Below are 22,544 nucleotides of genomic sequence, written 5' to 3'. Positions count from 1 at the left end.
TCAAAGAAGTTCCACCCCTTGTAGAAGATTATTTTCAAACATCTTTAGAATTCACTTGAAAACCAATTTAAATTACTGGATTAATATGAAAATTCAAACACAGAATAATGGATACCAACATTAAATACGTTTTATAAATGTATAACAAGTCATAGTTTAATGTAGTTTCTAATTCTCACTAAGCATTTATAATAGCCACTAAGTGGTATGGTTTATACAATACAAACTTTTAGAGCTTAATCAGAAATATATAATTAGATATTAACTAATTATATATTTAAAAAAAAACACTAATAAGCCCCTAGCACAGTTCAGTCTTTTCCAGAAGAGCTTATATAAACATGGAAAGTATATTTGTTTTCAAATATTTGTGAATGTGTATGTTTGCTTGTGTTTATTAAATATAATCTATCATGTATTATGTATCAAATTAATTAAAATTTCAGAAATAAATGTATTATTATTCAAAGCACATTTTACTGAAGTTCAGGTTTTCATTACTCTGTTTAAAATTGTTGAATTTTTTAAAATGCTGCCATACACATAACCAAATAGATTGTACACAATTTGAAACAAAATAGATAAGGTAAATTATAATATGAAAAAATGGAGTGTATTTGTAAAAAATGAGCATTAATGACTTTTATAAAGCATTTTAAAAGACAACTGTGAGAAACACATTTAAAGAAGATGATACTTTTAAATTATGTATTTTAGAAATTATCAGCAACAAAATCCTTAAAGAATACATAAAGGAACTTTTCTTTCTCTGTCATGTATAGATTATATAACAATCTACACATAAAGATATAAACTAAGTAAGTGTGTGTCTCTCTAAAATTTTGAAAGTTGCTTTCCAAGTGGGAAAAAAAGAACCAGTTCAGAATATATGTTCTTCATATTACATTAGTTACAGCATGAAAAAATGAAGAAATTTGACATGCAATATGGAAAAACAACTGGTAATGCCACTTTCAAATTACCATACATTTCCTTCTTTGGAAGAGTTCTGATAATTTTTAAGTTGAATGTTTTGTTTTAAAATCTCTTAGTAAAAACAATTTAAAATAAAATAATCATCAAAGAGATAAGGTAGCCATATAATATCCAATTAAATCTATCAAACATTCTTTGTGTAATTAATGAAAGTGTGGTTTCTGCTGACTCTACCCACTTACACCATTAAGATATTCACAAAGATTCCAGCATCTATCAACATCTCAGACTGCCTTTTGGACAGCTATTGGAACTAGTAGAGTTTGTTCTGGATGGAAACTTGCTACCTGCCGTTAATGGATAAGATGCTTACAATTATAGCCCCCTTTGTTCTTGCTATTCCATGGTAACATGCATCCTCAATGGTATTTTTATACCAGACTATTTTCATATCCCTTCATGATTTCAAAGTTTTTATTAGAATTTATTATCTCTCTAGGTTTATATTAATAAAAAAATCAATGTTTCATATGACTTGAAAAAGGATGAATTAAAAATTACAAATAAATCTTTACACCATTTGACCCAGCAATCCCTCTCCTGGGTCTATACCCAAAGGACTTAAAAACAGCATATTACAGGGACACAGCCACATCATTGTTTATAGCAGCACAATTCACAATAGCTAAACTGTGGAGCCAACTTAGATGCCCTTCAATAGATGAATGGATTTAAAAAATGTGATATATATATATAAAATGGAATATACTTAGCAATAAAAGAGAATAAAATCATGGCATTTGCAGGTCAGTGGATGGGGTTAGAGAAGATAATGCTAAGTGAAGTTAGCCAATCCCCAAAAAACAAATGCTGAATGTTTTCTTTGGTATAAGGAGGCTGGTTCATAGTGGGTTAGGGACGGGAGCATGGGAGGAATAGACGAATGCTAGATAGGGCAGAGAGGTGGGAGGGGAAGGGGACAGGAGTTATAAATGATGGTGGAATGTGAGGATCATTATTATCCAAAGTACCAGTAAGAAGACACAAATTGGTGTGAATATACAGTGTATACAACCAGAGATATGAGAAATTGTGCTCTATAGGTATAATAAGAAGTGTAATGCATTCTGCTGTCAAAAATAAATAATTTTTTTTTTTAAAAAAGAAAAAAATACAAATAAACTTAACGTAGAATCTGCAATATTTTGTGAGTTTTTCTGTGTTGCTGCATATGACAGTTTTTAATTTGAGGGTTTCTGGATTGTCACTTAGGGACTTCAGTGGTACAAGTGACAGCAACGGATGCTGATGACCCAACATATGGGAACAGCGCGCGGGTGGTCTACAGTATTCTACAGGGGCAGCCGTACTTTTCCGTTGAGCCCAAGACAGGTAAAAACTGAAACTTAGCACTATTTTGGGTTATCATTTATATCATGGCTTAGAATTAATATAAGCTATTTTTATTAAATAGAGTTGATTACAGACACTATATTATGTTTTTCTAAATATATTGACTTTGATTTAAAAAGTAGAATATTATTCATAAAGGAGTTACAGCCTTTTCAAGAATAGTTTGTGACGTTTATCTGAATTCCCTGAAAAATAAAACAAATGCTATATATTCAAAAATATTTCAACTGCTATCTGCTGTCTATAAGAAAATTTTGATTATTTAAATTTAAGTGTATTCTTGTTTGTTTCCTTTGGTTAATTCACATTGGGTTATTATATGCAGTAAAATTAAAAACTCAAGCAGAAAGATCTCTGCCCAGCAATTGAACAGATAGTAAGTAAGTTCAGTTTGTCATTCTAGAGGCTGGTTTTCTCCGGGAAATTAGTTGAAACAATTAGTTGATCTGATAAATCAAATGAAATTAACTTTTCTTTTTAGCTTTAGAGAAACTTTTTTGATGAGGTGCAAAATTGCATGACTAGAACATTTATGTGACTGGATTATTATGTTTTGCTTTAAGCTGAAATAGTTTTTATTAAATAAGACTATAACAAGAGGGGTTGTTATCTCAGTTATAAAATTATTATTTAGTGTGTTAGGATACTGATTCTATGGATAGATAGCTGTCCATATTGTTGGTGTGTTCCATTGATTATTTTTATAACCATGAAAATGTGGAAATTCTCTACTTTTAGAAAAAAAAATTGTAGTTGTGGATGGGCAGAATGACTTTATTTTATCTGTTTATTTTTATGTGGTGCTGAGGATGGAACCCAGTGCCTCACACATATTAGGCAAGCACTCTGCCACTGAGCTACAGCCCCAGCCCTAGGAATTCACTCTTATAAACAATTCTGCCTTTACAATGGAGTAGAATTCTTTACATATCTAAATTTATGATAATAAATATTAATAGTACCTATGATCCTAAATGAATATTTTAATGGAACAGATCCTGTCTTGCATATTTACAAAAATAGCAATATTAATTCATTCTCAAATCTCTACATGGGGAAATAATGTAAACATCTTTTGGAAATAACATGAACAGAGAGATAAATTTATTTCTGGCCTATTCATTGGAGCTTTTATAAAGACTACAATGCATGTTTTATACCAGTATAATGGCATAGTTTGGGAACCTCCTGGAAAATCTAAGAGGGGAGAAACATTTATAGTTAAGCAAGTATTCTAGGAAAAGTAATGAAAGTACTGAATTCATGATAGGAATTCGGTGAATGTAGAAAGTGTGCTGATGTTTGACTCAATGATGGATCTTAGAAACCTCAATTTGAACACCTACCCCTTCCCTTATATATCTGCTTTTTATCTAATCTAGAAAGACATTGACAAGTTTCTGACAATTTTCTCACAAATTATACACTCTTTCATTATGTAACCTTCCCCAAAATAGCATGTACTAATCCCAAGGGTTAAATATTTTCCTGCTACTAATGAATGGCTTGGGATTTTTAGTTCTGCTGCAAGATGACAGAATTTTCCAGTAGTCCTATGAGATAAATACCTCACCAATTAATCAACAGAACAATATTACATGCCACGATATCAGTCCTTAAGTAAGTTAACTCAATTTTAATTTCAGAACCTAAAGAAATCTCATTTACAGAAGAAGAAGAAAGTCTATTTTTAATGTAGCAATCATGGTAATCATTGGGATTTCTATATTGTGAGCATTTTTGCCCTCTCAGCTAATTCATGCTACACTGAAGGCACTTTTAGGGGGGAAAAAAAGTTGAATCTTTTTTATGACAAAAATGGAAATTTTTCAGTCCTTTAGGGCATGGAGAGCTGTAAATCAAATTTTAGTTAGCCTTCCGTATGGGGTGTCAATCTGCTTCTTATCTATGTGAGAAATAACATTATTTTCCACTTCTCAAAACCTAAGGGTTTTGGAAAAGAAAGTTAATTTTTGACAGGAAAAATGTTGAATGTATGCTAAATAAAGATTGTCAAAAATAGGCCCAGGCAATACCTCCCCATAAGTTTGTTTAACTGTTAAGTAGAAGGTGGCAAGTACTTAAGACCTCAGTGCATTATTCCACCTGAAGCTGTGCTCACTGGCCCTGTGACTAGGAGTCAATTGTATTTTTCACTTTAATTTTTTCCTTCGCAAAACCAGAATTTGAGTAGCTGCAAAATTGTTAACAGTATTGACAACTTACTTTTATAAGCCAATAAAATGGCACCAGAAACAGGATACTGCAGTACTGCAAAGATCACGGTTCTTATCCCTGTCTGCATGACGTTCACAAAGTGATTGGGAGACAGGACTCTTGCACGGTCCATTTATTCTGCGGCCTGTGAAACAATAGATCCCACATGTGGTTCTGTTTGATAATGTGGCAGGACTGGTGAAATGATCTTCCGCCGACAATGAAAAGCAGACACCTTGCTTTAAACATTTTAAGGATTGAAATGTCATCAGCAGAACTTTAAACCAAGCTTGGGGTGAGTCTGACAGATCAGGCCCTAGAGTTATGAAGCCAGCTCTGGAAGAAAGATTGAGTGTTGAACATCACTTGTTATTTAGAAGTTCTTTCTTAAACATGTGATTGGGGACTGTGTGGTTCCCCAGTTATCCCTTGCATACCACTTGCTTTATCATAGTTTTATATGAGTAGTATCATCACCAAAAATCACCCCCCTTTCCAAATATGCCATTCACTCACATCCCGTCCTGTGGGGTATCTTGATATGGATGGGCCTCAGTTTGTGTCAAAGTTTGCCGAAGTCACCTCTCATGATTGTAAGAAAAGACCGTCCTCGGTGACTCATTGATGTCAATTCTGTTAATGGTTCTCTTGTCTTTTTATGACTTTGTTCTATTCTACACTAACTTATGTGCAAAGCAGATAATACAAAGGGTAATACAAAAAATTTAGAAAAAAATCAAAACTATTTAGGAAGAGATTCATCATCAATCAAGTTTCAGATGATATATAATCAACAGAGGTGAACATACACATTTACAAATATTTGCAAATAAATGTACTTTCCACATTTATATTTGTTTTTGTGGCAAAGATTAAACTGCCCTAGGGACCTATTAGTGTTTTTTAAAACATATGATTAGTTAATATCTAATTTAAATATTTCTGAATATTATGCATTGAAAGTTTGTATTGTACAAACCATACTATATCATAGCTGGGGCTGTGTATTACACTTCATATTTGATGAAGTCTACAGATAACTATCAGTCATAGAAGTAGCATACTTATTTTATTGCCTAATTTAGTAAATTCATTTATAATTAGTGCTCTGCTATTTACAATTTTTCATTGAAGGAAAATTTTTAAAAGTGGAAAGCAGATCTTAAACATCTAGGCTCATTCTACTTTCTAAGTTCCTGTAAAAATTAATTTTCAAGATTCTTGAACGTTTATTTTTTTCAAAAGTTGACATTGCTTTGTCCAGGATCTATTTCATCATGCCTCAGTTTATACATTTGTAAGAAAAAATGTTGCTTGACCCCAGTCCATATTCATTTTTGTAAATCTACATATATGTAACAAGTTATTCTGAAGGTATTATTATGAGCATACATGTATTTATATATCTATAAGTGTATATATATATATATATATATATATATATATATATATATATATATACACACATACATGTAGGCATATTTATTTTTCCAATGCAAATGAAGTGTAAAAGATCTACCCAACAAGAATGTTTGTCCTTCACATTCTCTAGATATCCTTTCTACTCTAAGGTTTTAGCTTTTATAATTTTTAAATGTTCAGTGCTTATCAATAGATCATATCACAGAATGAGCTGTTGGGTTTACTATGCTTAATGAAGTGTTCAAACAGGTGCTTTCCTCATGAAAGAAAGTGGCATATAGGATTCTGAATGGATTTTTTTTTAAATGACTGTTGTTACCCAATCAGGATGTGCATAGAGTAATGCTTCTCACCTATAATATAACAACTGATCATTTTGTATTAAAATTTGTAGATGTGTCATTAATAGCAAATTGTTGTATTGCAGTACTTTCCTGGATATGTGCTATGTTTGTTAATATCATGTAACATAACACTTATTGACATAACATAAGGCCAAAGAGGCTAATGTTTGTAATGACCATCACTGGGCTATTTTAAAACCTCAATAATGAATGCTGAAAGAAATTGCATATAGTTAATAAATATACCTTCACCTTAATACCAGTTACATCTATTATCATTCACAGGTGCTCAGTCACACAAAAACTATCATCTTAAAAATAGTTACCAAGAAAACTGACATGATATCCGATAATTTCTGTTAAAAGCAAACAGTCAAACAGCAAGTGATGTGGATTTTTCACAATCTTTTTTTTTTTTTGTACCGGGGATTGAACTCAGGGTCACTCAATCACTGAGTCTTACCCCAGCCTGATTTTGTATTTTATTTAGAGACAGTACCTCAAGAGGCTGGCTGTGAACTCTGGGTACTCCTGTCTCAGACTCCCTAGCCAATGGGATTACAGGCGTGCACCACCACTCCTGGCAGTTTTTCACAATTTGATGTTTGTGCATGGCCTCTTGTCTGTCTTGGTGGTGCTCTTGCAGGGGTTGACTCTTCACTTTTGACCAAGGCTGCACCAAATGGCTTCCGATCATTCCTAGTGCTGACCTTTTGACATTCAACACCTACAGGACAGAAGCATGAGGAAGCTGATGCCTCTGTTAATGCTACAGTTCTCGAACTCTTGGCATGAGTATCGAGAATGAAGGTGATATTGAAGAGAGTAGGGGACACAGATGGTTTTGGGAGTTGTGAGTGCAGATGGCCTAGGTTCTAGTTATCATAAGGAAGTCTTCCTTGGTTAATTAGATCCCTGAGAAAGCTGAGTTTTCCCATACTAAGATTCTCTTTGGAATACTAATTCACTCAGGGTGGTATCCAAAAATGATGAGTTAGCTCTAGTGAGGAAATTCCAATGGTTGAATCCCTACAGTTTGAGAACCCCTAGTCTTTGTTTGCTAGGCTCATTAGAAATCGGAGGCTAATGTCCTTGCCTGTGTATGCAGCATCTGGGCTCTGATGAATGTTTCTCTAAACTGTGGCAGATTGCAGAAGTGGCTCTTGTCTATGTCTCACTGTACACACACTGAAAATTTCAGAAGATGCCATGGTAACAGAATAGGCCTTGAAAACCCATGAATGACTTATAGAACATTAGAGAACAATCAGAAATTTTCCTAGACTAAGAGAAAAAAAAAATCCAGACAATTGTCGAACACTGTAAGTCTGTTTATGTTTTATATGCATGAACCTGGATCACAAGTAAGTGGAAATTTCCAAATTACTGAGTCAGATGATAAATCTATAGAAAACTTATTATTCAGAAAACCTAAAATCTGAGCCAGTCTCTCCAGAAGAGCTAATGGATAGCTTTTTTTCTCATTAAAAAGAGCTTAAATTTACTGAAAATATTATGTGATTATTTATTTGATTTTTAATGCAATATTTATTAATGACATATTATAATATTTTTAACTTTCTTGAAAATCTCACAGATTATAGACATCCAATTAGTCAAAACTCACCTTTACCAGTTCAGAGCATTGTAATAATAATTTGCTCTGTGTATGTGTATGTCTGTGTGTGTGTGTGTGTATCCATGTAATATATTACAAATGAAAATGAAATCTAATGTATAATTGTTTTCTGAATGTAGAAAGCTTGCACTTAATAGTAAAAGCCAGCAAAATTCATGTAACTAGAAATATAGAATTATTAAATGCCTTTATTTAAATTTGGTTTTTCTCCATTATTTTATTATTGTTCAAACTATGTTTAGTAGCCAAGGCATTTGGAAATTGCCTTTGCCACATGAATTAATCTGAAAACTTTAAGGTGATTTTTAGCTTTTGAAAATGTTATTTTTAGGGTCTCTTATAAAGGGAAAATTAAAGGTGTGAAAAATAAGCAAATAACTTGGACTACCAGACTTCTATCCTAATGATGCTTTTTTTTCTTTAAAAAAAAATAGTGCTACCAAGCAAAACTACAAGAGGCTGAGTCTGTAGTGTTTGCTTTGCTAGTTAGTTGAGATGCATAGATTTCTCTTCATCCTAAGAAATTTCAAAATAATAATTCACTGGCACATAATAGTATTGAAAGGAAAAATTGGGCATGTAGAGAAATTTTAAAAAACACTAAAATGGTTAGTAGTACATATTCAAAAATAATTAATCTTAGTATTTTTTTTCACAAAGATGTGATAAGTACATTTATTGGTCAAGTGATGAAGATAATCAGTGTTTAATAGAAAACATTGTCTACACAAAGAACATGATTAACAGTATTAATTAATTAATTAATTGATTAAAAGAAGATAAAAGGTAAAGATAGAGCTATGTAAGTTCTAGAATTACAGAACTTCTAGGTAAAGACTGTGTGTTTGGAGACATTGAATATTAGTAAGGTCAACAGTTGTTTTACCATAGAGTTAGAAATATTAAAGAAGGAACAGGAAATATTCCTAGGATTATTAGGATACAGATAAGAATATTTATGAACTAAACACTTATTCCTGAGACTTAGAGATTATACATCTATGTTGTTTTCATTTTAATTGTGATATTTCAAAAATTAATTGTAAGTAGTGCATAGACTGTCACAAGATTCAAAGGTGGTAGCTAAAGTCATTGTGTATTGCTGTGTTTGCAGCAACAGATCCAAAGTATACTTGTGTATTAGAGTAAGTAACTGTTCAAAAACTTCAACTTACTCAAATAAGTGTAACTTAAATGCTGAAAATATCAATGTGTTGCTGGGGTGTGTGTGTGTGTGTGTGTTTGAGAGTGCTCAGACCTAAATAAGATATGGTTGCTTAAGATAAAAACATTATTTAACTTGGAATCTTGGTAATTGATAGTGAATTTTTTTGTAACTTACTCTAAGTTTTCACAAGGGATAAAAGAGAAGAATAGGATAAGTTCACTTCTATGTACTTGAATAGATAACTTCTCATTATTCTACATAGGGACCCATTTTGTATATTTTAACTGTTATTTTCTTAAATATTTTCATGAAAATTAGATAATTCTCTGCATCTGATATTGAAAAGACTGCATTTTTTTTCTTTTTTATATTATATATATCTGAAATATTTCTTTGGTATTTAGTGTACATTAAAATGGTTAAAGTAAACAGAATGGAAAAGGAACAGCGGAAGAATGACTAGCTCCTTGTGTCGTAGCTCATTGTTAGTATACGTGTGGTACAATTCATCATGCATTTTACTGGGATTTGAAATCTTACAGGAGTCATCAAGACTGCCCTTCCAAACATGGATAGAGAGGCTAAAGACCAGTATTTGCTTGTCATTCAGGCAAAGGATATGGTTGGTCAAAATGGCGGACTGTCAGGAACTACATCAGTCACCGTGACCCTGACTGATGTCAATGATAATCCACCTCGCTTTCCTCGAAGTAAGCCACTGTTTTTTAACTAAATTTCCTTGTAAGTCGCTCTCACTCTCTCACACTCTTTTTCTCTCTCTCTCTTTATTGCATCGTCCTCACATTTTATTTTACCAGGAACACAGTTTTAACCCAGTAAGATGGAATGATAAGAGTCCAGAAGACAAATCATGTCTTTGTATCAATGCTATCATAAATACAAGTTTTCTTTCACTCACATTTGAAATACCAGACAAATGTTGTGTTTTAGTCTTTTTGTCTAAAACTATTCTTTTTAAACATTTTGTAAGTTATGGGATTGTTGCCAATTAGTGATATACTTCATCAATTCTACACGTAAAAATACTGCTTTATTTCTAAGATCAAGAAAAGGAAATAAGAATTTTTTTTTTTTCATTTCTTAGTTTTAAGCAGTTCATGCATACTAAACACTCCTTTGGCGGTTCTACCATACCTGTCTTGTGCAAACATTCAGTGTTTCAGAATAAATCAGTTAAAAGGAATAGAACCACATGCCCTCAATTCAGCTTCTTCGACCAATGCAGCTTCTGACTTATCCAGTAGAAAATGGGGGGGGGGGGAGAGAATGTTCTTCAGGTAGAAGTGTTGTGTATGTGAAAAGCATTTCATCTTGACTCTTTTTAGTTTCCTATTTTTCTTGTTCACATGTGGGATTTCTTTAGAATGATAAAGAAAAAAAATATATATGCAGGCTACAACATCTATGCAGTATCTCTAAAAGGCAGAAGTAGATTCCCAACCAACAGTGGAAGCAAATAATATTAAACAAGGAAGCTTTAGGAGCAACTATGAAAACCAGGTTTTTTTTTTTTCTTTAAATAACACTTCTTTAGCTATTACAATTTCAGTGTTCATATTTTAATGTTTATATTATTGTGCAAGAAACATTGTAATACCTCCTGGTAATTTAAAAAGTGATCCCAAATTTATATATATTTTTAAATGAGCCTGTCTTTAATTGTGGTCTTGACAGCTTATTATGGGGGAGAAGGAAGGAGTTTTAGAAAATGAAAGTAATAATGTAGTTATCTTGGGCTCAAAATAAAATTAACTGCTACTCTTTCCTTTAAACCTGGGATGAGAAGCATTGATACTTGGACTTTTAGTAGCATTAGTTGTCATGCTTTGCCAAGAGCAAGCACGGGTTCTACAGCTTATTAGATGCTCTGCTACTTATTAGAGTCAGGAAAGCCCAGGATATGCCAGTGAGATTTTCAATTTTTGCTGGGATCTTTTCTACAGTTTAATTACTATTCTAACCTTGAAATTCTTGAATTTTACTAAGGACATTGCTAGATGTGTGAAATAAGTCACTCTCAAAAATCATAAGCATATTTTGAAGTCACTTAAAAAAATGATAACTGTCACAATCTTTTGAAAACTCCAAACAAGTCTCAGCCAGAAATAGAATGTAGTCTCTTCATGTGGACACGTCTTCCTTTCTAAAGTCCTCTCCAAGGGAATTTGTCCTCTTCTCTTCATTTAAGTACAAATGCACTACAATTTAACAACCCAAGGGGAATGGAACAAGGGGCCGGAGGCAAGAGAAGTCAATGTTTCCAGAGAAATGGTGAAGAAACATCTGGTTCTGAGCAGTTTTCTTTCTTCCTCTATTAATTTTTCTTTTTTAGTTGTAGGATGTTTAAAAGAATTTATTATAAACACTAAACACTTTTTTAAGTTATTCTTTCTTTTTTTTATTTCTTATAACTGTATGAATAATATTGCTTTGTTCTTTTGTACTACTAATCCCCAAATCAGTTGCACATAAACCCCACAAAATAATTCTTATCCTCAGTAAATTTACAAGCTATGATAAAAATGATCACACACTTCCTTGTCCACTTTTTCTGAAAAAAACTTTTTCAGGAAAAGATATTAAATAAATTCAAATCTTCAGGTGGTAGAAATAGTGAGTCCTGTATTTGCCTGTTAGAAACCAAAGCTATTCGGCTTTTATTTATTAATGTTTATATTAGTTATGGTAATTATTATATTCAATTGCTTAAATGTAACAGTTATGCATGAATCATGTTTTAATTATTTGAAATTTATTTTTATTAACAATAACATATTTCTTCTGCCTTTCCTTAGACCATCTGTTTCTGTTCTCATGTGGTTGTCTTCATCAACTCATGACTATAAGTTTCTTGAGGCTATATGAAAACTCATTTACTTCATATTGTCTTAACATATTTATTGAAAAGCAAAAACAAATTAAGTAAAGTTTATGCAAAAACAAACCAAAATAGGTGTTATTATTATTTTGGTTAGCTTTGTGTTAGGTTTTATTCATTTCTTATTTTGACTTTCACAGGATCTTATCAATACAATGTCCCAGAATCCTTGCCTGTAGCCTCAGTTGTGGCCAGAATCAAAGCTGCTGATGCAGACATAGGCGCTAATGCAGAAATGGAGTACAAAATTGTGGATGGTGATGGACTGGGGATTTTCAAGATATCTGTTGACAAAGATACACAGGAAGGCATCATTACAATACAGAAGGTAATGTTTTCTTTATTTTTATTTTCTATGAGGGAAATGTCACACAGACTACTGAGAAGTCATGTCTCACTTCCTGCAAGGATGCAGTAGACAAACTGTATAGCCATGTGGAAGTAATGCCATTTTCATTTATCCTAAGAAAAGTTATGCACTTACTTGCAGGTGGCAGAATCTTCAGGAAACTTGAATAGCATTTGTAATAATGCCTGTCAATTCTGTTGTCTGGGTAAAACCATAGTACTTTGTATAGCACTGCTGACAATTAAGCACAATGACAAATGTGCTGTATGTTTCTTTGACTATTCCACTAAAAATCCTCAACCTTAACATAAAGCCTTTTATGTAAACTAGATAAAGGCAATTGTTTTCTGTACACATGAAAATATTATAGAAAAAAAAATGGAAGGAGAAAACAAAATAATAAAGACTTGCTATATTAGCAATTATTCCTTTTTAAAATTTACAGCAATTATTCCTTTTAAAATTTTAGAATAATTGCTATATTCCTTTTTTTAAAGATACAGTAATTTTGTCTAATTATCTATCTATCTATTTATTTATTTGGTACAGGAATTGAATCCAGGGTGCTTAACCACTGAGCCACATTCCCAGCCCTTTTTTACATTTTTTATTTTGAGACAGGGTCTTGCTAAGTTTTTTAGGGGCTTGCTAAGTTGCCTAGGCTGGCTTTGAACTTGTAAACCTCCTACCTCAGCCTCCCAAGTCATTTGGATTTACACACATGCATAGTGTTCTTGGAAAATTTATAATAATTTAAAAATTTACATAACTTGAACAATTTGTATTAGAAGAGCATGGATAGCTCTGGAACCTATTTTAATCCTTTAAATAAAGACAAGGGAAACAAAAACATGAACTCTTTAGCTCCTCTTCAATACATGTGCACAATCTTTGACAAATATTCAATTAAGAAAAAAAAGCCCAAAAGATATTATGTGAGAATATGGGCTTTTTATATTAAATATTAGAAAAAAATTTAAAAACATAAAATCAGATCTTTTCCCAAACTGAGATGTTTTGCCAGCCTGACGATCCAGGTGCATAACTCTGTAATTAACAATCCTCAATAACTATCACATCGGTAAAGAAAGTTAAATTTTAGTTTTGTAGTAAGACATATGTTTGATTTCAGGCCAATGGGCAAAATATTTCTGCAATTATTTCCAGTGGACAGCTGCTGTTTTAGCTCAGCTGGTAACAATCTTTGTACAAGTTTTAATAAGTAGAACAGGCCAACTGTTGGTAAAAAACAAATGTTTTGTTTTGTTGTCTAAAATAAAAGGAATGCAATCAGGTACACTGTTACTCAAAGATTTCAAAGGTGCATGTGAAATCAATCTGCTCATGTTTAAGGATTTTTAGTACATATTGGAATTATTTTTATTGCATGCACACATATTTTATATATTTTGATGAAGATGTTATGAATCATCAAAAAGTATGCATTTGGTATGAGATATTCAGTAATAGAAAAATAAAAATGTATTCTCATTCCTTATTATCATTTAATTTAGAAAACTGTTAAAAAGCAAACCAGAAAAAAGAAGACAAAAAATCATTAAATCTTAAAGCATAAAATCCATGAAAAATTATAAGATGAAATTTAATTCTAACTTATAATAACATCAAATAACACAAGTAATTATTATTATAAATGATGATTAATATCAGGCAGATATATGAATTATTTAAATGCCTTATCATATGTAACTTTTTATCATCTCAGAGAGGTATCCAGAGTACAGTAAAAATATGGACTTGTAAAATATCTGACATAAAATAAATTGTTACATGACTTATGATATTAAGGTATTTTTACACTTCACCAAAGTGATATGATGTTGTTAGCATAGTAAGTTAATGGGAAATGTTTATATAAATCACCTAAAAAGAGCATTTTCAAAATTTTACAAACTTATGTTTCAATTTTTTAGAAATGTTATTTCTTCAGAATAAAGGATCACAAAATGTTAATATTATGATTTCTGGAACTTAGCTTTATTATTTCTCAATAACATATAATATGTATTACCTTTTGTTATGATGAAAATTTACTAAGTATATAAAATGTTTCCAAATGGCCAAACCCAAATATATAACATTAGTAGTTTATCTACTTTGACTATCATTGAGCATAGAACTTCTTTGCAAATGCACAAATTAGGGGTAGATATGTTCATCAGGGTCTTCACCTTGGTGTATACTGGGAATTCTCTTTGGGTATTGAAAAGGACGTCTTCCTGTGTCTCAAAAGCACTCCACATTCTATAAGCATTTATGTTAATAAAATTCTTATACTTGATACTAGAGATTCCCCACTCATATATACCAATCAAATGGTGCTTTACAAAATAATACTGAATAATTGTTTATTGAAGACACATTGCCATTATTTGTTTTAATAATTTATTTTTCTGAATACAATAATAAGATTCTTCATAATTAAAAATAACTTATTATTTTCTCTAGTGTTTCCTAACAGATGAATTACATCTAATTGTTCTTTGTTTGCTTATATAATGTCAATGATTTTTTGGAATAATTAAATACACCAGTGTATAGAATCTTAAGTAGCTATGAATGCCTAACATGTGTGAGACCCTAGGACTTGTCCCCAGCACAAAGAAAATAAAAGAAGATAAGGAAGAAAGGAAGAAAGGAAAGAAAGAAAGAAGGAAGGAGGGAAGAAAGAAAGAAAATTTTCATAATTTTACTATTGTAGCATATATAGCCAAAAAATATTAATTCTTAATAAAAAAGAACAGAAACTTAGACTAAGAAATTATCAGTGATTAATTTCTTTCAAATACAGTTCTCAAACTTGTTTTAACTTCGCTCTGGTAAAAGATTGATCTGGTTTCTGTTTTATCTTAAGACTAGAGATACATTTACTATATTGGGGCAAAACCTTTAGATTCTGAAAGTAAAGCCATCTGCTTCTACGGATAGCATGAGCCTGAGACTTGCAGCCTGCCAGGTTTGATGATCTTCATCTTCTGAGTGCAGGATGCAGCATATTGAGCCAGGTGTCAGAATCTTTATTGTTAGAAATGGGGGAAACTGCTACCACCAGCACGACAGAGACCCGCAAGGTCCGCTGGAAGTGCAGATTATTTCTGCATGGGAACGAATGGGAACAGAATCTCAGGGATGTTATTTTTTGCATGCTAAAACTCTTTGGTCTTAGCATTGTTAACTTTACACATTCCTTCTTCCCTTCACATTTTTATGTGTTTCTGAGTAAATAACAGTACTGGGGCTATTATTTGGCATACATCAGCCTGACTCACTCTGACTCAAAACTCATTTATAAAAATTATAATTTTTCATTTTCTGCTAATGCCTATGTCTTATAATATCTAAACTAAACTATCTAACTCATAACTCTCACCTATACTGAAATAAACATTAGAAGTTCCTATAAGAGAGGTTTAAAATAGTAGAAATCACAAATATACTTTTGCTATGGTTAGCAATTTTTTACTTGGAAAAAAAATCATTCAGGCTAAATTTATGTACTATGTCTAGCACTGTACTTAGTCCACAATAATTCAGGTTCATCCTGTTTACAAACCTGAAGTAAGATTCATATTCTAACTCCTTACCTGGACTTCGCAGATCCACTTGACTCCTAGGAAAATTCAGAATGGTATTTACCACATGCATATCCCACTGTTCTCCTGTTACATTCAAACACCTAGAGTGGTGAACACTAAACTATTTAGATTCCTGGAAGTAATAGTGATGTTTTTCGATCTCTTCAGACATGTGCTTTTCCCATACACGTGTGCCCCTTCCATGATGGGAATTGCTCTAATAATGTGATGTTAATATCCCAGTTCTACAGATACCATGGTTTATTTTTTTTACAGATTTAGCTGTGACTGCAAGGATTTGGGTCAATGTCCAAGGCTTTGTAGAAGTATCCAAGAGAGCTCAGGCTCCAGGTGCCAGTCAATAGGTCAGTCCCATTGAGGCTCTAGGAAAGTGGAGATGTCCTGGAGATGGGGTTGACAAGGGGATGTACAGCAGGGTTCCTCAGCATTGCTCCCAGAGGTAGTCACAGTGTAGATTCACCATATGAATTAGCATGTGACATACTGAGAACCAGAACCAGGACATTGCAACTGGAGAAAATGTGAAAGGAAACGTGGACTCCAGGCGAGGCAGGGCAAGGTACCAGGCTCCTCATGCCTCTGTCTCAAGGCTGCTGCTAGCAAACAGGGAGGGGCAGGCACCATGCTCTGCAAGATGGCTGCTAATAAAGATGATAAGGAACTTTAGGAGCAGCGTCAATATATTACATGATGAGTGGAAGATTAGTGCATTTGCTAATTTCTCTTCACCTTTATTCTTGGAACTGTTTGTGATAACCCTAATTCATTTCAAATATTTCACTTCATTTCAAAGGACTGTATTATAATAAGCATCAATGTTTCTGTAAAATGTCACTTCCCTCCTCCCAGACAAATAGCATACTCCTTCTTTCTCCTCCTGCCTTGTTCTCTCTTGCATTTCTCTCACATTGAAAACCTAAGTCATTTTTTTTTTCTGTTTTTGCCCCTTCCTGATCCATAGCATCTGATACTTGTATGTTTTCTTTCTCTCTGACATTATCCTAAGCTTGGTTATCATTGCTCCACTTCTAAATAAACGTCCACAGATCCTTAGCTCATGACCTGCTTCCAGCTTCTCAAGCCCTAAATCCCTCCTTTGGTGGGGGTGGGGGGGTTGTTCAAAACTCAACATTATTTATTTTTATGATTTCATCTAATTGGAAAAGAATCTACTTACACTGTAGAATAAAAGTGATACAACCAAGAGGCAGGAAGATAGTTATTATAGAAAATGAGATCATACTTTCAAGATCCTAGGATAATTTATTAAAATGTGTTCAAATTAAAGAGAGTTTTCATTAATAACAGCTATAAAGTCAGTTAGAATCAATTTCTTCCCTGTACTCACTTTATGACACCCGGAGCTGTGTAAAGAACACCCCTCCCTGTTTCACATCCCTGAACCCTGGATCCTAAAGAAAGGTGGCCTGCATCTCTAACCAAGGCAAGCTTCCCCTTCAACCCAGGGCAGAACCCAATGGTGTATCTATTCTCTGCTTAAAATTTTGTCATTAGGCTTTCTTTGGAGTGATCTTTTTAGAATTAGAGAAGTCTGTCCTTGAGATCTTCTGTCTGAAGTAACAACTCTTTGTGGCTCTAAAACGTCAGGATTTTAAATTTCAATTCTTTTCATCAAGATTTTGATAAACTTTGGATCTACAGTACACCCTAGATAAACATTTCAGAGACCCCCACAGGTACCCGAGTGTGCAAAACAGGGCATGAGTTACCTGAGTCCAGTACTTTCCCGGTACCATGAAATAGTGGAATCATCTGTGAAATTGGAATGGATTTTTTGAATTGAAGTTACAAGAGCGTCTTGACTAAAACTGAGAAATTCTGAAATTAGACAAATACCATTACTTTCCCTCATTTCCAGAATATGTTTACCTTGTTGCCGAGATAAGCAGGAAGATAGTGTGGGCGGCCCACCAAGATGAACCCTTTGTGTGTAGGCCTTCCAGTCCCTTCGGGATGTAGGCAGACATTTATGACTAGGCTGAGAGGATGTTGACAAGATTTTTGTAAAAGACTCTCATTTGTTTGTTCGGATGGTGCTGACAGTGTAAGGATTACTTCACATTTGTATTAGAGAGTTTCGATGTCCATTTGGATACAGTAAATTTTAATGGGATTGTATTTTTACCTGTGGTACCTGCTTGATAACCACTTGGACTTATTTTTCTTCATAGTACAATAAAAATCTTTAGTCCAAATTTTTCATTAGCAATATGTCACCATAGGTATAATGAAATGATTCTAGTTTGAGCAAATTATTATCATATTTTGAAACATTTATGCATACTACCTTTAAATATAGGATGAACTCAGGAGTAGGGAAGAACAACAGAGAAGCAATCTTTATGTATTTTTTTAAAGATGTTCAAACAAACAAAAAAAAATAGACGATTGTGAATGATTACCTTTAAATATGCTTTACTATGTTTTCTAGAAAAGCTTTCCTATGATCAAATGTGCAGAAATCACAAAGATAAATATTTGTACACATAGTCCTATAAATAAGTTTTTCATGATCTGATCACCACACTATTCATTAAGAATAAATGACTATGTAGTATAAATGTGAAAAATGATAATTAAACTGCAGTATTCAACAGTATGTTATAACTTGGCAATTTATGAATGTGTCTATGATAAAATTTACAACCAGTAACATAGGGATTCAAAATTCACAAAGTGTAAACATAAATATTATCCCTCCTGAGTGAAAACTATGTTTTCCATTCCACCTAGAATTCTTTCATTTTACGTTTCTGTGTCATAATTTACAACTTAGGAACTTTAGTCTTTCATGTTTTTCCTTTGAGATGCAGCAATTCTTCCTTTAATGTACTTCAGTTTTCAATATAAAACCTCAGTTGGGATTAAATATGGAATTATTCTCCTACAAAATGCATTACTATAGAGCTAGGGTACAGTAAAAAATGAGCATTTTCAAATTGTATTTCCTATGAAGGATAACCACTAACCAGTCTCTAGCTCATGATAGCCTGGTTTGAGCCTTGTATAGTCACACTATCAAGATAATATGCTTAAGTTTCCTTAAGATAATTCTTCTCTGTTGTCTTCGTAATCTCTTCACATCCATACCCTAAAGAGGAATGAATGGAGTCAAAATAAGGAAACACTCTTATTGACATATTGATAATGCTAGCAACTCCCACTGCTGTGGGTGAAGAAAAGTCTTGAATTGCAATGTCCCTTCACCCTCAGCTGAGCTGCAAGGATCTCTGATACTTGGGGATGACTCACCCGTATTGAAATTTGTCTTTTTCATGCTACTTGCAATAATGAGGGGCTGCTTTTCAAAGTCAGGTGTATGTTTCACTATTTTCAAAACTGCTTCTGATGTGTGGTGGAGGAAAATCAAACCACTGACATTTCCAGTGTACTTTTCTTCCTCTCATTAAATTTTTTCTTTCAAAGCTTTTATTCAATTAATTCAGTTGCTGAAGATGCATATTTCTCAAAGCGGATCAAAATATTGCTCCCTTCTGACAGCAGAAAAAGCATAAATTTTGGATTATTTAAAGGCTGAAATAGATTAGTACACTTATTCTAATTTGGTGGACTGCTGAATTTTTGACTGTGTTTTCCATCTTATGCAGATCACTTTTACTATATAGATGTAGGTAGAACCCCCACATCCATATCACCATTACACACGTATGCTCATGTGCACAGGCTTATAATCTGCTTATTACAATGTAAACTTAACTATGCTAGAATATTCAAGTTTAGAGATACAATTCAGCTTTTGTAAAAAAAAAAAAAGAATGAACATTCTTTGAAGTAAGTTGACATCAACACTTGATAGACATGATCAAAAGACACAAAGACTTTGCTCATTTAGAAGTATTTTCTACTTTCTTCGATTTTGACAGTTATCATAGCAATGTTCTCACAGTATGCGTGTGTCAAAGACGTTTCCAGTGAGTCCATTATGAAATTTATTTGACTTAATGCAAGCCACAGATAACATAAAATTGTCCTTACTTCTGTCTCTTGCCATGGAATATTGATTCCTAGGTCAGTTTCAATGGGTTAGAATCCCATGAAAGAGATATTTAAGAAATAGATTTGAAAGGATTTAGTGACAACGTAAGGAAGGTCAAAGGGAGAATTTAATGACAAAACCAATGTTCGAGTTTAAGTAACTAGACCAATGTTTTTTCCCTTAAATATGAAAATCATCAGCATGGCTGGCAACATGCTACCTTTGACATACCTGCCATATGTAGGAGGTCATGAAGAAATGTGAGAAGCTCAAGGATGAGTCCAAAGTACAACTCATGGCTAGGAATCACTTGCACATGCAAGGCATCAACACTGCAGGAACAACCTAGAATATCAGCGGAACAAATGCATACACTGAGGAAAAGAAGGCTATAGAGATTTCTTGGTCAAAGTTAAAAATTTAAGTTGCAGAGCAGAAAAAGCCTCGAAGAAGGCAATATTTTTTTCATTCTTCCAGGATTAAAGTTTTTTAAGAGAAGTTAAATATAACTGATCAACAAAGCTAACAAATAATAAAGTGAGAAATAACTTTTAAGGAAAAACATTAGAAGAATTCAGTGATTCAAGCTATTCATAAATTCAAAGCCATGTGCAGATCCGACCTCTCCTCTACTGTTTAACTTGGCCATTTCAAGAATATTTAGTGCACTGCCTTTGGGTATATTATCATCCATGCCAAATGCAGAAGTTACCAATACTCCATATCAATTATGTATTGCTCCTTAATAAATATGCCAAAAACCAGTGTGTTAATGTGACAACCTTTCTTTAGTTCATGATTTTTTGAGTCAACAATTTGCTTCGCTCAATAGAGTGATTTTTCTGTTGGTTTTGGGTGGGCTCCCCAGCTACTGGTCAGCTTGTTGGCTCTGCCTCTGTATAGGTGGTGGTCTACCTGGCAGAGCATCAAGGGGCTCTGGACATCTTCCTCTCATCAGACAGTGGCTAACCTGGGCTTGTTCCATAAATGTCAAGAACAGAAGGCACATGGTGTCTTGAACCTGATATCCAAAATCCATACATCATTATTTCTGACACTTTACCTCATTCAAAGCTAGAAAAGGGACATCCTGGATTCAAAGAGGGTACTAGATGCAAAAGAAGAAGCTATAAACTATGTAGACACAGGAATGCTAGTTAAAGAAAATAAGTGGGTTTCATTGTGGCATCTTCATGCATAAGTATGACATATTTGATTAAATTAATTCCCCCTTACCTCTCATTGTCTTCTCTGCCCTCCTCCTCTGATCCTCTGCCTCTATACTAGAAGTCTCATTTCAGAAAAAAAAAAAAAAAAAAAAATTTGAGTCTCAGCTATGCTCCAGAGAGATGAAATGACATTCATGTTACACTTATATGGAATGGCAAAGGGAAGGCTGCATTTCAGGCCTGTAAATTTCCACAATTGTCCCTCCTCCTCTGTCATCCTAACTTAAAGGGTAATTGTTTAGATCAAGATCAATTAATATTTGTCACTGTTGATGAAAATTCCCAGGAAAGCATATGGTAAGCTTTAGGTCATGATCTGAATTCAGCTTCCCTGACACTGTGTGAGCCCTTGTGTGGAGTCACTGGGCACAGTCAATAGGGCATGCTGGGAAATTCAGACCTCAGCTTAATAAGGAAGTGCCAATCAGGTTTTCAATTTGGGGTGGAAATATGGTGATTTTCAAGGCTTGCTTTCTATTTTGTGTTACAAAATCAAAATAGACTAGCTAAATTCACTTTAGGAGGTTATGGTAAATAAAATACTGACCTCCCTAGAACACGCAGGGAACCTGTGAATATTTCACTTCACAAGGCAAAAGGAAATTTTCAAGTATGATTAAGTTAAGGATCTCCAGATATGGATATTATCCTGGATCATGTGATTTGACTCAATATATAATTACAAAGTTCCTCATAAGAGGGCTGCAGGATGGATCTGAGTCAGAAAAAGAAGGCATGGTACCAGATCCAGGGGCTGAAGTGCTGAACTTTGAAGATGCGGGAAGGGGCCATGAGTCAAAAATCCTTGCTGCCTCTGGATGTTGGAGGATTCTCCCCGGTTCTAGAGGAAAACAACCCTTCAATGCTTTCATCTTCAATTTCCACCCTCCCAAACTTTAAAACGACACATTTATCATTGTTGAGCCACTAAGTTTGTGGCAATTTGTCACCATAGCCATAGGAACTTGGTACAGAAGACAAACTGGGACATTTCCATCGGGGTGGAAGCTTACCCAGACAACAGGACATAAAAGAGATTGAAAGACGTCCATTTCTCTAAATATGGGAAAGAATCTGGACGGGCTGAGCCCACCATTCACTATTTTAAAATAGTGTATTATGACAGGAGGCACCTCGGTGATCACAGTTCATCATTTCCCTCTTGGGCTCACCGTTTGCAAGAGCTGGCTTGTTTCTACCTCGGGTCTACCGCGCTGTTTCCACCTTGTTCCTCTGTTGTCCTCCTGTATCCCCTTCTGCTCCATCGGACCTTAGATGACCTGCTTCACGCTC

The 22,544-nt window shown here is 33.7% G+C and overlaps 1 protein-coding gene across 1 annotated transcript in view; it reads left to right on the top strand.

Annotated features, from left to right (window-relative positions):
- Positions 1–22,544, top strand: part of Cdh7 (cadherin 7) — a 106,427-nt gene that overhangs the window by 38,588 nt on the left and 45,295 nt on the right. The window contains exons 3-5 of the mRNA XM_076836762.2: positions 2,209–2,328; positions 9,682–9,849; positions 12,179–12,366. Of these exons, the coding sequence (XP_076692877.2) occupies positions 2,209–2,328; positions 9,682–9,849; positions 12,179–12,366 (476 nt within the window). The remainder of the gene's footprint in view (positions 1–2,208; positions 2,329–9,681; positions 9,850–12,178; positions 12,367–22,544) is intronic.

This window comes from Callospermophilus lateralis, chromosome 17 (genome assembly GCF_048772815.1).
Source record: "Callospermophilus lateralis isolate mCalLat2 chromosome 17, mCalLat2.hap1, whole genome shotgun sequence".
Taxonomy (NCBI): domain Eukaryota; kingdom Metazoa; phylum Chordata; class Mammalia; order Rodentia; family Sciuridae; genus Callospermophilus; species Callospermophilus lateralis.
This window is presented reverse-complemented; position numbering and strand designations above follow the sequence as displayed.